Source organism: Clytia hemisphaerica, unplaced genomic scaffold (assembly GCF_902728285.1).
Source record: "Clytia hemisphaerica strain Z4C2 unplaced genomic scaffold, Clytia hemisphaerica genome assembly, whole genome shotgun sequence".
Lineage (NCBI taxonomy): Eukaryota > Metazoa > Cnidaria > Hydrozoa > Leptothecata > Clytiidae > Clytia > Clytia hemisphaerica.
Genome location: NW_027104588.1, coordinates 106,537 through 120,504, shown reverse-complemented (window position 1 = coordinate 120,504; position 13,968 = coordinate 106,537). Strand labels below are relative to the sequence as shown.

General features: G+C 35.4%; 3 protein-coding genes across 4 annotated transcripts; all 3 read left to right on the top strand.

Annotated features, from left to right (window-relative positions):
* On the top strand, positions 1-2,412 carry LOC136823591 (uncharacterized). The gene is made up of 2 exons (XM_067079773.1): positions 1-1,076; positions 1,530-2,412. Exons 1-2 carry the CDS (start codon positions 41-43, stop codon positions 1,793-1,795), a joined length of 1,302 nt encoding a protein of 433 aa, XP_066935874.1. The 5' UTR covers positions 1-40; the 3' UTR covers positions 1,796-2,412.
* A 3,467-nt stretch (positions 2,413-5,879) lies between these two features.
* On the top strand, positions 5,880-7,821 carry LOC136823589 (sodium-coupled neutral amino acid symporter 2-like). Its single transcript, XM_067079770.1, has 2 exons — positions 5,880-6,922; positions 7,200-7,821. Exons 1-2 carry the CDS (start codon positions 5,884-5,886, stop codon positions 7,463-7,465), a joined length of 1,305 nt encoding a protein of 434 aa, XP_066935871.1. The 5' UTR covers positions 5,880-5,883; the 3' UTR covers positions 7,466-7,821.
* Positions 7,822-7,862: 41 nt separating this feature from the next.
* LOC136823590 (uncharacterized) lies at positions 7,863-12,505 on the top strand. 2 transcript variants are annotated; one of them, XM_067079772.1, is made up of 3 exons: positions 7,863-8,971; positions 9,675-9,823; positions 10,234-12,505. In XM_067079772.1, exons 1-3 carry the CDS (start codon positions 8,893-8,895, stop codon positions 11,299-11,301), a joined length of 1,296 nt encoding a protein of 431 aa, XP_066935873.1. In that variant the 5' UTR covers positions 7,863-8,892; the 3' UTR covers positions 11,302-12,505. The 2 variants fall into 2 exon arrangements, with proteins under 2 accessions (XP_066935873.1, XP_066935872.1); XM_067079771.1 differs by having other exon boundaries at positions 9,672-9,823; positions 10,234-12,306.
* The last annotated feature ends 1,463 nt before the right edge of the window (positions 12,506-13,968 follow it).

Genomic DNA, 13,968 nt, shown 5'->3' with positions numbered 1-13,968 from the left:
TTTCATTTTCCTAGATTAGTGATTCAAACAAAAAAATAAGATGAAAAAGAAAGCGCCGCCAACAACCGATACCACAAGGAAAATGAACCCTGTGGTCAGTGGTATGATGATGACTGGCACCATCTTCGGCTCCGCTACAATATTACTCCCTGGGGTTGTGTCCCAAATCAGTACCACATCATATTTCTTTATTTTGTTCTTCTATGTGGCACTGGCTTATGCATGTACGATGTTTGCTAATTATGTATTTGGTGATTTGTTAAGCAAAACCCTGGAAAATGACGAATCGTTGCGGAGACCATTACAATATTGTACTGAACGTGCATTTGGAAAGAATTCATGGCTCAATGTACTTTTTACTTGCATTCAAATCACCAGCAACCTTTCCCTGGTTGTCTCTGCTACAATGATTGTTGCTACCATTTTAGAATCTGCATTGCCAATCCTGCCATTGAATTTAAATTCATCAAACTTAACTCGCATTTGGCTACTTATCACATTTTTGGGACTGCTACCAACCCAAATGATCGGTTCTTTCAAAGAATTGGGTTTCGTTGGACCATCAGCTGTATTTTTCAGTGTGACTGCATTATTCTTGGTTATTGTATCAGGATACATAGTGCAAGCAAATAATATCTTGCCGCCAGACCCTTTAACAAAGAGTGTCTTAGAGAAAGCACTACCGTGGATAGACTACACACCACCATACACATTTTTCTCAGTTTCTGGCACTATATTTTTCTCACTTGCTGGATATATGTTGGTATTACCGAGCCTGGCAGCTATAGATCCAGATACTGGATCTCTTAATAGGACAGTCACAACATCAGCTGTATGTGTTTATATATTGTACTGTGTAGCAGGCTATGTGACCTACTTATTATTCAACGATTACGTCATCGAAGTTTCGATTGTTGATACGATACAAAGGATAGCGAAGGGAGCAGAAAATTCTACTTTGTTGGTATTTGCCAAGATCATTGAAGCTCTTTTGGTGCTCCACTTTGTTTGTGCTATATGTCTTGCTGGTAATCCGGTTTACTTGTACTTGGAATCCGTCTTCACAGTTCCGAATGGTAAGGCTTTATATATTTCTCCTTAAAAATCACTTACTCCTTTGGAGTGGGGAGTTGGTAGAAAGTCGATCATTGATTGATTTTGGGGTCATTTTTACCAAAACACCCTAGGAAATATAGACTTTGACTTTTTTTAGGAATATGTAGTATGATACGATAGGAAGGGGCTAGTTATGAAATGCTACTTGGGTGATTTTTCAGAAAAGTTGAAAGGTGACCTTCATACAATTGAGTGAGATAGAGTGATTATCTGAAAATCTCTGTTAAGGGTAAATTTATTGTTCATTCCTCAGCCTCGTTCAACACTTTGTAAAATTCTTGACCCTACCATATGACTTCGAATAAACGCCCGGGCGTTAAATAAATTTTTAAGATTTTAGGAAGTGCGTTTAATCTAAGGGGCGTTCGAAGTAATACGATATTTGTTAAAATAGACTATTTATTTTCTCATAGAATTTTGTTGGAAGCGGTTTTTACTACGAACTCTCATTTTTGGTGCTTGCACTTTGATTGTCATCATATTTCCAAAACTTTCGCAATTCGTATCTTGGCTTGGTGGAGGATTTTTGTTCAACCTGGCGACATTCGTTCCAATCATTTTGTATTTGTGTTTATGTGAAACTTCAATAACGACCAAAGTGTTCTGTTGGTTTTTATTTACTTTATCGCTGGTGATTGCAATTGGAGTGAATTATGTGGGACTGGATGTTCTTTTATAAAAGATCAAACATATTGAAGTTATTTCGAAGCTTGCGTGTCTTTTTAAAGTTTTTAAACTTAGATGTACACTGTATTTACGAAGTTTGGTGTTGTGAAACCTATCACCAAGTTTCTATATCCAATTTTAAGGGAATCCAAGAATCCAAAATTGTTGTTCAGAAATGCTGCTCACCTTGGAGACCTGCTGCGGTTATGAGTACAAACGGATGTGAAAATCAATCTGTCCCCCGAATTTTCAAGGGTCGACGCACCGGACTCTGCAAGAATTCCAAGGCTTTACCTATTGTCATGCTTTTTTGTCGTAGTTAGATGTTTTTCTTTAGATCGAGAAGTTAATTTTACAATTGAAATAATTTCTAAGTCTTTTGGGTGCGTCTCTTTGTTGGATTGATCTGCAAATAGTCGACTTGGAAGACAAAATTTAAGCAAATGCCTTTTTAAATTTAGCAAAATCTCCTCTCAGTTAATATAATAGCAACGAGGGGTAAATCTCTCGAAAATTTTGTTCGAGATTTGTGAATTATTTTTGATTTATGATTTATTTTTGATTTATTTTTTATATTTTTTATTTTAGTGATTTACCTCGAATAGCAAGACAATTTTTTGTCAAAAGGCTTGGTTTTATTTTGAGTTTTTGTGGATCGCATTCGCATTCTCAAGTCTGCTCCAAAAAAAAAGGACAGTCCGTAATTTTTGAAAGAAACTTTGAACCCTACAGTATGTGGCCCCCAAAACGTCGATTAAATTTGAAATTTCTCTCAAATCTAGTATTTTTCTAATGGCCCCCAAAACGGAGGTTTGAAATTTTAGCGATTTCTCGAGATATTTTTAAGATATGAATACAATTTCATTTTTGTCTTTACTGTCTCAAATGACTTGAAAGAATCAAAGAATTTTATCTCGGACATGGAATGAAGGGAAAACGATTGATTGCATACGAAATTTTTTGCCAAACGAGACAAAACTATCCACTTGCAACTAATTGTACACCCCTTCTCACAGACCCGATAGCATTTTTTTCTATGCCAGTGGGGGTAAAAATAACAGCCTAAAACTCGATGGGGATTAATATATTCTCATTTTTTTATAGCTGGGGATTCAGTGAGGATGGGAGAAATAGTACAATGAGCCCCCCCCCCCCCAGTCGACCCTCAATTCACGTATTCACGCACAAAATTTTATCAATTCACGTATTCACGCGCGAAAAAAACCATTTTCACGTTCACGTGCCAATTTTGCTTTTATATTTTTGGTTAAATCGATTGTGACCTTTCTATGGTTTCTTTAGACGGTTTGACCTATGCTAATGCCAAACATTTTCGCCAATATAAAGTTTTTTGCAGTTTTGTGACCTTATTATCGATAGCGTCGATCATTTAAGGCATCTTTTACAGCTATTTAAGCTTTAATAGAGCAATGTTTTAGGTCTGCCGCGCAAAAGTTACAAAAAACTACCCCTCTGGCGTAGGGTGGGCTGTTGTTGTGGGATTTTCTTCCTCGCAGACCCGTAAAAGGTCTTTTTTGATTTTAAATCGAGGTTGGGCTAATCATGGTTTGAGAAGCCGTAGACTTCAACAAAAACTTCAAAGAGGTGGAGCGGTAGTGTACAACAAGAGGACGCAAATTCCAATGTTTGACACCTGCCTATTTCATGGGAAAAAAATGTATGTAAAAAAGCAATGCGAGCGCGAAATCTTTCGACAATTTTCGCTCTTTTATGACTGAAAAAACGACCTTAATACGCTAGTGTTAGTCAAGTCTGCCTTGTTTGGTCACACAATTCTTTGATTTTATTCAACACTGACCATTTGTTGGCAAAAATCTGAAACAGCAAGCGACGTACCTGCCGTACCCGGTGCGGTATTCCAAGAGCTTCGCCCAAGAGAAAACTTTTAAAATTTAGAATGCCTAGATTGCTTGAAAAGGCATCATGTGCATCATTATCTATGAGAATTATTTTTTACTTCTTCGATGCTGCATGCATACGAGATGTTTTAGAACTACCTACTTTTGCAAAGTATTGAAGGAGCAAAAATCTCTCTAAGTTAACGCAGTATCATTTTGTGTATTGTATTGTATAGTAACAATATAAGTGACTACGGAGAGATGACCATTATTAAACGCTGACAGAGAAAATTTTCTCTAGACTCTTTTGTTTTGGCTAAAAACGCTCTCGTATTTGCATCACAAAAATTGACATTAAAAATGAAAAAATACGCCCTCAGAAAAATAATGAAAATATTTGTTTAAGATATCTTTGATGATTTTAATGTTATAAAGTTTTGGTTATTTCGAATGACAATAAGTTAATCCAAGACTATGCAAGCGAGGCGAGCAAGAAATTTTACAGATTTAGGTTTACAGATTTTTAGAGTTTCCTTGTATTTTAGACAATGATTTGCTTTTCACGTTCACGCTAAAAATCTCGATTCACGAATTCACGGTGGAAAAATCTTATTTTCACGTTCACGCTGATATCTCAATTCACGTATTCACGCGCTAAAAAAGTCCAATTCACGTACTCACGTCAGAAAAAAGGCTCATTCACGTGTCACGCCAGCCCCTGGGGGAGCCCCTACAATATTGCTTATCTGATTATTTTCAGAGGGTAGATTTTGTAAACACACTCTATCAAACTTGTGTTTCTATTTGATATCCAATCTCTATTTATTCAGGGTAACGACAGTATTTTTCAAAGCTTGTTGTTAACATGCTTTTCCAATAGCAACATAGAGAAGAGTCGAGTTATTTTCTTTTGAAAATAGTTTTGTGCAAGAATTTGATCGTGATAAAGTCTTTGGTTTAACTTTCCATCTTTGCTATTTTTCGTGATTTTTGATCGTCTCTAGCCCTACTTTGAGGGAGGAAAGGTGTACTTAGGTAAAAATGGGTGCTGGGTATGTGCAGACGATAAGAATCGGTTTTTCATCTTCGTAAGTCTCTGCTAAGGGTTACAATCATCAGAAAATTTTAAAGTAGTCCCTCTAAGGCTTAGTCTATCTCTGTCCCAACATGCGATTTTTTATCACCGGTGTCGATGAATAAAAAGCCATGGTCATCTAGTACAGGCAACCTAAGGGTCGGAATATTCGTGATTTTTAGGATTTTTTTTATATATAGAGAAAAAATTTGACATTTTTGAGTCCGTTTGAAAGATTTTTGTCAAAATTTTCGATAAAACGTGACCCTTTGAGAGGGAAATTCTCGATTTTAGTGAGTTTGGGACTTTTTGAAAGATTGACCTCTCGACTCGTACCCCTTTGAGGGACTTTTGACGTATGAAAAAGGGTACCCTTATGGCTTGCACATACCTATTTCGCCTAAGTTACTCCCCTGGATTTATATGTAGATAATAGGAAAAAGAAATTCCATTTTATTCCCATTCCAATTATAATAATCTCCAGTGAATTTTTTTTCTTCTAAAACAATTTCACTTGGCCATTTTTTATCAAAAAATTTGAAAAACCCGTAGGAAAATGAAAGACATGTGCCCAAAATAGGCCAAAACCCCCAAAAATAATTCCAGTAAAATACGATATAACACGATTTTTTATATTTTTTTCTTTCGACCGTGAAAATAAGTTCCCGCTAAAATTAGCTTCTTTAAGGTAACAAAAATCCTTCTTACTATATCAGTCGTTTATCTATCGAAACACTTTACTGATAGATTTAATCATGGTGGACTCAAATCTTTTTATTGTGTGCAGAATACATACATTTATACCTCCATGATAATATCTAGTCGTATGAAACTAACCACAAATTTAATTTCTTTCTTATCAACAATAAATGCAATAACATTCCTGATTTTACTTTATAAGTAGTTTGTATTACTGTATGTTGTCTATACTTTAGATAGAATCATTTTGGTCACGGATGACATTGCGATATGATGTTTGAACGAGAAATGAAAGGCACTAACAACAAACACTATGGATCAAAAGTTAACGGTTGCCCAGACAACATGAATCAAATTGAATTATGGAATAGCAAAAATTTGTAACTAATTTTAACTCTCTTATGTTAGGGATCTGTTGACTTGATTTAAAGGAGAATCTTTTTTCATTTCTTTTTTTTAGAGCAAAAGATGAAAAAGAAAGCGCCGCAAACCGCCAGTTCCGCTGTAAAAAAAATGAGCCCTGTGGTCAGCGGTATGATGATGACTGGCACCATCTTCGGGTCTGCTTCAATTTTACTCCCTGGGGTTGTCTCACAAGTCGGGGTAGGCTCATTCTTTCTGATGCTATTTTTCTATTTGATATTGTCATACGCTTGTACAATGCTTGCAAATTACGTATTTGGTGATTTGTTAAGCAAAACCCCGGAAAATGACGAATCGTTGCGGAGACCATTACAATATTGCACTGAACGTGCATTTGGTAAGAAATCATGGCTCAATATGCTTTTTACTTGCATTCAAATATCCAGCAACCTTTCCCTCGTCGTTTCGTGTACCATGTTTGCTGCTACCATTTTAGAATCTGCATTGCCAATCTTGCCATTGAATTTAAATTCATCAAACTTAACTCGCATTTGGCTACTTATAACATTTTTGGGACTGCTACCAACCCAAATGATCGGTTCTTTCAAAGAATTGGGTTTCGTTGGACCATCAGCTGTTTTTTTCAGTGTGACTGCATTATTCTTGGTTATTGTATCAGGATACATAGTGCAAGCAAATAATATCTTGCCGCCAGACCCTTTAACAAAGAGTGTCTTAGAGAAATCACTACCGTGGATAGACTACACACCACCATACACATTTTTCTCAGTTTCTGGCACTATATTTTTCTCACTTGCTGGATATATGTTGGTATTACCGAGCCTGGCAGCTATAGATCCAGATACTGAATCTCTTAATAGGACAGTCACAACATCAGCTATATGTGTTTATATATTATACTGTGCAGCAGGCTATGTGACCTACTTGTTATTCAGTGATTACGTCATCGAAGTTTCGATTGTTGATACGATACAAAGGATAGCGAAGGGAGCAGAAAATTCTACTTTGTTGGTACTTGCCAAGATCATCGAAGCTCTTTTGGTGCTCCACTTCGTTTGTGCTATATGTCTTGCTGGTAATCCGGTTTACTTGTACTTGGAATCCGTCTTCACAGTTCCGAATGGTATGTTTTTCTCACGATTTCCTGTATTCGCAATCTTCGTTTATTATTCTTTGTCCTCAAATCTTTTGAAATTAGTATCTTTGTCCACCCTAAATGGAGTTCAGTGAATTTCTATTTAGTAAAGTTATAAATTGTTCAAAGGTTGTATTTCAAAAGCCGAACATGGGATAATCACGATACCATCGGATTTTAACTTCTTACTTTTATCCTTACTGGTTTAGATTAATGTTATTCTACTAAAACATTTGTGATCAAAGGTTTTAATATTTTCTCATAGAATTTTGTTGGAAGCGGTTTATACTACGAACTCTCATTTTTGGCGCTTGCAATTTGATTGTCATTGTATTTCCAAAACTTTCGCAATTCGTATCTTGGCTTGGTGGAGGATTTTTGTTCAATCTGGCGACATTCGTTCCAATCATTTTGTATTTATGTTTATGTGAAACTTCACTGACGACCAAAGTGTTCTGTTGGTTTTTATTCACTTTATCGCTGGTGATTGCTATCGGAGTGAATTATGTGGGACTGGCTGTTCTTTTATAAAGGAATTATAAAGGAAACTTACAACTTATGAAATCTTTAAACTATTAACTTTTCAAAATAAAGAAAATTTATTCAATTCTTGATTTAAATTTTTAGCTTATCTTCGCTTTATTTGGTTAATTAAAACTGAGTTTTAGTTCTTAGGACTTTAAGTAGCGCTGTACATTCGATTTAGCGATCTTGCTGCCCTTTCATCATTTGATAATTTAGATATCAAGCCTTTTAAAGATTAATATAAATACATTTCTAGATAAAGTCTAATTTTTTCGTGTGTAAAAGCATACAGTAGCAGCATTAGCAAAAGAAGTCTCAAGAAAATTTGCTTACCAAAAGTTTAGAACTTCAAACTACTTTAAACTTATCATAGACCTGATTAAAACCCCGTAAAAATCGTAAAAATCGTAAAAATATTTTTTCATCATTTAAAATCTTGAACTCTAATAAGGACACAGTTATGGAAACATATAAGATTTGGGAATTTTATCATACCTATCATATTTCTTACGTATTCTAAATCGTTTATTTAATTTTGATAATTTTTGATTTGAATAGCTTCTATATGAAATACAATTATAAGGGGAATGTTTTATCACTTCTTTTGGTTTCAACTTGTGGCTTTAATAGCGAGGTTAATAATTAACGATCGATAGATAAAGAACGACGACGGACAAATTTCCTCTTGCCTTCTTTCATGTTTTCACTTTTCTACAGTTATACTAGACGTCACCAGCCTTTTTTACGCAATTAACGATATGAAAAATCCCGGTTATTTCTACAGAGGCTGGTCAGAAAGCAAGGCAGATTTACCTTCGCGTATTGTACCCGCTTTGCTTCCATAACGAAAAATCGTGTTGTTGCGCGAACAATGGCTTGGGGGGTGGAGGCACTTAGGCAAAATTGGGTACGGGGACGTGCCGCTAGTCAGGGTCCCTTTTTTAGGCTTTACATATATCGGACAGGGTCCCAAATTTACTAATTTTCAAGAAGTGTATTTGACAGGGTCGGCTATTGGTTATTTTGGACAATTGTTAAGTTTGAAATTAGAAATTTTTTAATTTTTTCGTCAACCTTCAGCTATTTTTCAGGGTAAAAATGGGAAAGTTTCTCAATTTTTCGTTCTGACAAGGTATCCCAAATTTACCAAACATTCATATCTGGCAGTATCTACTTTTTAAACTCCAGTGGTATGTCCCCGTTGGCCGTTAAGGTGCCCCCCCCCCACTTCGAGAAATTCATCCGTCGTCGTCGTGCTTTATCTATCGTTACTTAATGACCTCTTTATCTTTCGTTATAATAGCCTAGATACCATATTTTATCAATTAAGAAACTTTGCTTATCTAATTGTCTTTTTGTGTTTTGGTTAATTATGACAGTGACAGTTACAATGTTTACAGAGAAGTTTGATCGAGGGAAGAGAAAGCAAAGTGATGTTTTGTAACTGCCACAAATATGTTTTTATTTTTGTCAAGATATTTTTGACGCTAATATTCTGTCTACAAGTGCAAGGTATACAGTTTTCAACGTTCTACCTTCTAGAGGTTGGAACTTTTAATGTGATAATTTTATGTGAAAAATATAAATATATAGCTTAAGTCAGGAGGCTTCGTAGAACTGCTATACCAAAGCGAGTACCAAAGTACCAAAGATGAAGTTACTAGCATAAATGGATAAAATGCTCAATTTTTTTATTTCTCGTGTTTAATCTTTATTTTCAACATTTTTAGAATGATTAATTTGAACAAAGATTATAGTATATAATTTTTGAAGAATTGGTCGAAAATGCCGACAACTAAAACAAAGATTAAAAGTCCCAGGTGGGGGGGGGCAAATTGGGTGCTGCGTATGTGCGAGTCATAAGGGTTCCTTTTTCAAATCCTCGAAAGTCTCTCAAAGGGGTACAAAAACCATTAAAAAGCAAGTTGAGTCTCTTTAAGGGTCTAAAATCGAAATTTCCTCTCCCAAAGGGTCATGATTTTCCAAAATTTGGACAAAAAACGAGCGAAAATGGACAAAAATTGTCAAAAACGTCGAAATTCAGTCTTTCAAAGGGTTGATTTTCGATTTTTGGCTCGAATATACCCGTCACCTCGCAAACTTAGTAGCCCCCGCCCGGGGCGGGCTTAAAGTGAACGACATGACTTTAATACCTTCTTAAAATCCCTTTGTAAATATTTTTCCAGATACTTGTCTTTTTTTTTTAATTTAGCAGGTAATGTTGACGCATTGGAGAAAGTTTCAACAAGATCTCCTCCACCAAGAATGGCGGTTGTGGCGTACCTACCAAACAATTTGCAGAAAATGTACGAGTTCAACATGATGTTGTACGGATCATGGAAATATGTTGAATCTCATCAACAGGTTGAATTTGCGCGCTTTTCTGGAATTCTTGATTAGGATATTACTAGTAGAGTGGAGTTTCCTTAATTGGAACCTCTATAATTCAAATGCCTCCTTAAAACAAGTTTTATATTTTCTTCAGTTAACAATGTCTTTTAAACCTAACTCCATAACTCGCAATCTCCGTAACTCGATCATCGACTGCGTGTTTGAGCATCGATGGCTCGAGTTACGGAGACTCTGTAAAAGATTGCAAAAGTGTAACACTCTTTTTATCGCATACTTTAGACTATAACTAGAAAACTGTATAGGGGAATGAATATACCATCAGAGATAGCAGGCTCTCAATTCAATTCTAAAACCAAACCAACTAAAAAAAGTGAGACAACTTTATGTTATACTTAAACCATTTTGATTCTCTCTCTTTGCAGATCTTCTTCAATCAGAATCCTAAACCGTCTATCAATCTCATCGACCTGATTGTGTTTTTTGACCAATCATTTGACGAACAGATACCAGTTGATTGCCAAATTTTCCGTTACCATGGAAAAGAGGCTACTCGTCACCAACTCTTACAAAACGACGCTACCTTGAATTCATTCGTCGATAAAAACAACAACAAAGATGCTTCCGAATTTCGTCTTCAACTTGATCAGCTGAAGAATACAAATCATACGAAAACACGGATTTCCGAAGATGAAATCATGTTTCGGTCAGCTTGTTGGAGAATACCTCAATCGAACAATACGTTCAAAGATGGATTCTCTTCATTGGATAATCTCTTACCGTTTCTTAGAGAAGGTATCGACGAAATGTTTGAGGAATATCAATATATTCTCAATGTAGACACTGATTCGATACTGACACCAGGGCTATGGACCCTCAATCTTAATCAAGTGGTCCTCGCATCTGGTGTTCAACAAGAATGCCCTGCAGATCGTAAATTATTAACCTTACAAGCTGCAACGAAAATTGGTTTAGAGTTTCCCCTAGGTAGACCTTGGACAACATTTTCAATATTTGGTGAAACCAATATCATCCTGCCATTTATGTTTGAGGTTTACCGACTTTCTGTTTTCCTTATGCATGATGACTTGAATGAATGGAATGCAAAACACGAAGAACAATCACATAAACAGTTGCAAATAGCTAAAGACCTTGTAATATATCAAGCAGCAAAGATGTTACAGATTGAAAATAAAGGAAGGTTTCGCATTCTAGATTCATTGCCGTGTTCCAGAAGCCATCAAAAAGGTACACGAAGTGTTCTGAGCATTTCTGTAAAGAAGGACCATAAATGTCGTTTCGATAAAAGTCAATTCTTTAACCTTCTCGCGAATCTTCAAACGATGACCCCGGGAGAGAAAAAAGATTTTTTAAGCCATGCTAAAGAAGAATGGAATCACGAGCAAGCCTCAAAACTGAATCTTGAAAACTATGCCAAATTTATCGCGTATAAGTATGCAGCGATTCATTTTAGTGAGATCTTTAAATTCTGATTGCAGTCTCTGATCATCGTCGAAATTTTCCTATTCCCAAGTTAAGCAATATTTTTTTAACTCAAAAATATTCTGACGATAACATAATGTGTCATTTTTGCGCCAGTATGGTAAGTGGCCTAGCTACAACTTGCACTTTTTTTGCCTGCAGATATCGTTAAAAAAAAGATTCAAAGTATGAAAAATATTGGTGGTGAACCACAGTAACACGGGCCCCTAACACCATTGTGTCGCAGACCCCCTGGGCCCTAGCCCCACTGGAAAATTTCGTCCCCGGTAGAAAAATACGTTGGAATTCACTGGGAAATTGTATTTGAGTTCATCCCCATTCGAAATCTAATGTTTAAAAATTACACTCCAAAACCAATCGCACTGGTTTTTTTAACCTTGGAACAATGGAATTTCTATCCCCATTGGGGTTTCAATTTTATCCACACTGAGGAAAAAAGTTCCACCGGGACTGTGAGACACGGTTGTGCATTACCAAGGGCATCAAAAGGCTCCATAAACCTCCTTCACAGTGCAAAGGTGGGTTTGATGAAAGGTATTCAAATTGATGAAGGACCATTCGCAGGTTCGCATAATGGAAAGGCTTATACCGGTTTATACTGTATTAGGTTCGAACAATCTTTTACTCAATCAAGGTGCTTTAGTCATTTTAAACTATTTCAGATTATTGAAAATAAGCATTATTAATGACTTTCAGCCTCGTTTAGAGGGTCCCCAATTCCACAGTGCCGTCAAATATTTCTTGATTTCTCAAGAAATTGTCGAATTCTTTTATTCAAATAGATTGGTTTTGAGTAGAAATTAGTTATTGATTTTCATTTTTGAAACCCCTTTTTTTAGACTTTTGGGGCTCATGACGTAAATTTATGTATTGTCTCTATGTAAATAATAAAGAAACGGAGAATACTTTTTCGGATTATTTTTTTAATAAATTCACACATATTACACGTTTTTTATAAGAACATAAGGCTTCGCTGGCATAAATGTTAAGAACAAGTTAAGAACATTTAAAGGCTTTGCGGACTCAAAAATACGCTATTTTTTTAGGAAAATGGTCAAAAATATTTACAAAATAGTCAAAATCTTAATAAGAACATTTTTAGGCTTAAAACTCAAAAAGTTAAGAACATCCGAAGGTTTCAAAAAGTTTGGATGTTCTTATAAAAAAACGTGTATTTACATGAAAATTCAATTTCAAAACATGCTTCTTCATTTATTTGCGAATTCGTAACTTTCATAATTTTGTTGTTTGTGAGCAGCAATACATGTTTTTTTTTTATAAGCAAGTGTCTGCCCCTACATCAGGCTCGCATTATGCTTAGCATTCTATTGTTCTCAAACAATAGAGCCATTGTTTAGGTACCAAAAACTGAGCCTGCATATGCTTATAAACGTTATGCTTATAAAAGAAAAAACATGTACTTTGCAGAGTTTAAAATAGCTTTGGACTAAATAATGGTTATTCGAATCAAGGGCATATTTGGGAAACTTTACATTTTAACTTATTTTCTGTGTAATTCGCACCCTACTTTTTAACCTTTTAATTTCTCCTCTTTTATTCTTTATACCCAAAATATTAATTCTCCACCAAAAATTCTCCTTTATTAATGAAGATCTTTCATTTTCAGGGTTCATTGGTTCTTTTTTGCCCGAAAATTAATTAAAATCTGTCAACTCTAAATATTTACTAACCTAACCAGGTTAACCACATAAAGTTTAAGAAACGGTCTATTTTTTCTCAATACTTAAAGTTTCTAGCTTACGCATTCATCAGTTGATTAGAAATAACTATCAAAACAAAATTCTACGTTTATTCTACGTCAATCATTAGAATCGAAGTTTTCGAGTAAGGTGTTTGTTTATGTGCCGGCATTTTGAGATAAGTTCAGATCTAGAGTTCACAAAATTGTCTTTACGCAGAGATTTCAAATTTTTCGTTCAAACAAAGGTCACATTTCAGGTAGACTAGCAAGCGTCTGTCTTTCCTTGGACACAGGAACGCGGGAATAGTGCTTGTAATAAAGAGCTCTTATAAAAAATAGAAATTGCCGCGGGAGAGTGGTTTGGAAAGACATGTATTCAGTTGTATTCAGTGAACATATAGAAAAATAGATCCCATTGAAAGTTTAATCTGCAGCGAAATACAACGACGTGGTTTACTAGTCTACATTTCAGGCTACTTATTTTGAACGGTTTGCACTTTCTTACAATTCGCCACGTAACTTTAGGGTTTGTCTGGTTACTAGCCTGGTTAAATATTTACTACAAATACTAACGTTATTCAGTTAGAAGTATGTCCAAAAATATTTTCATATTTTGAAAAAGAACTTCGAGGGTGTACTAACGCACTTTGTAATAAACGCCACACTTTGTAATACCTGACACATTTTGTAATACACTTTGTAATAAAAACTGATGCACTTTGTAATAAAAACTGATGCACTTTGTAATAAACGACCTAACGCACTTTGTAATAAAAATTAACACACATTGTAATACTAAAAGCTGACGCACTATGTAGTACAAAAGAGCTGTCGCACTTTGTAATAACATCTGACACACTTTGTAATAATTTAGAGAATCTTAAACGTGTTTTACTACCTGATTATGTCATCCATTTTGCCACCGCTTAAAAAAAGGACACCTCCTCTAACTTTT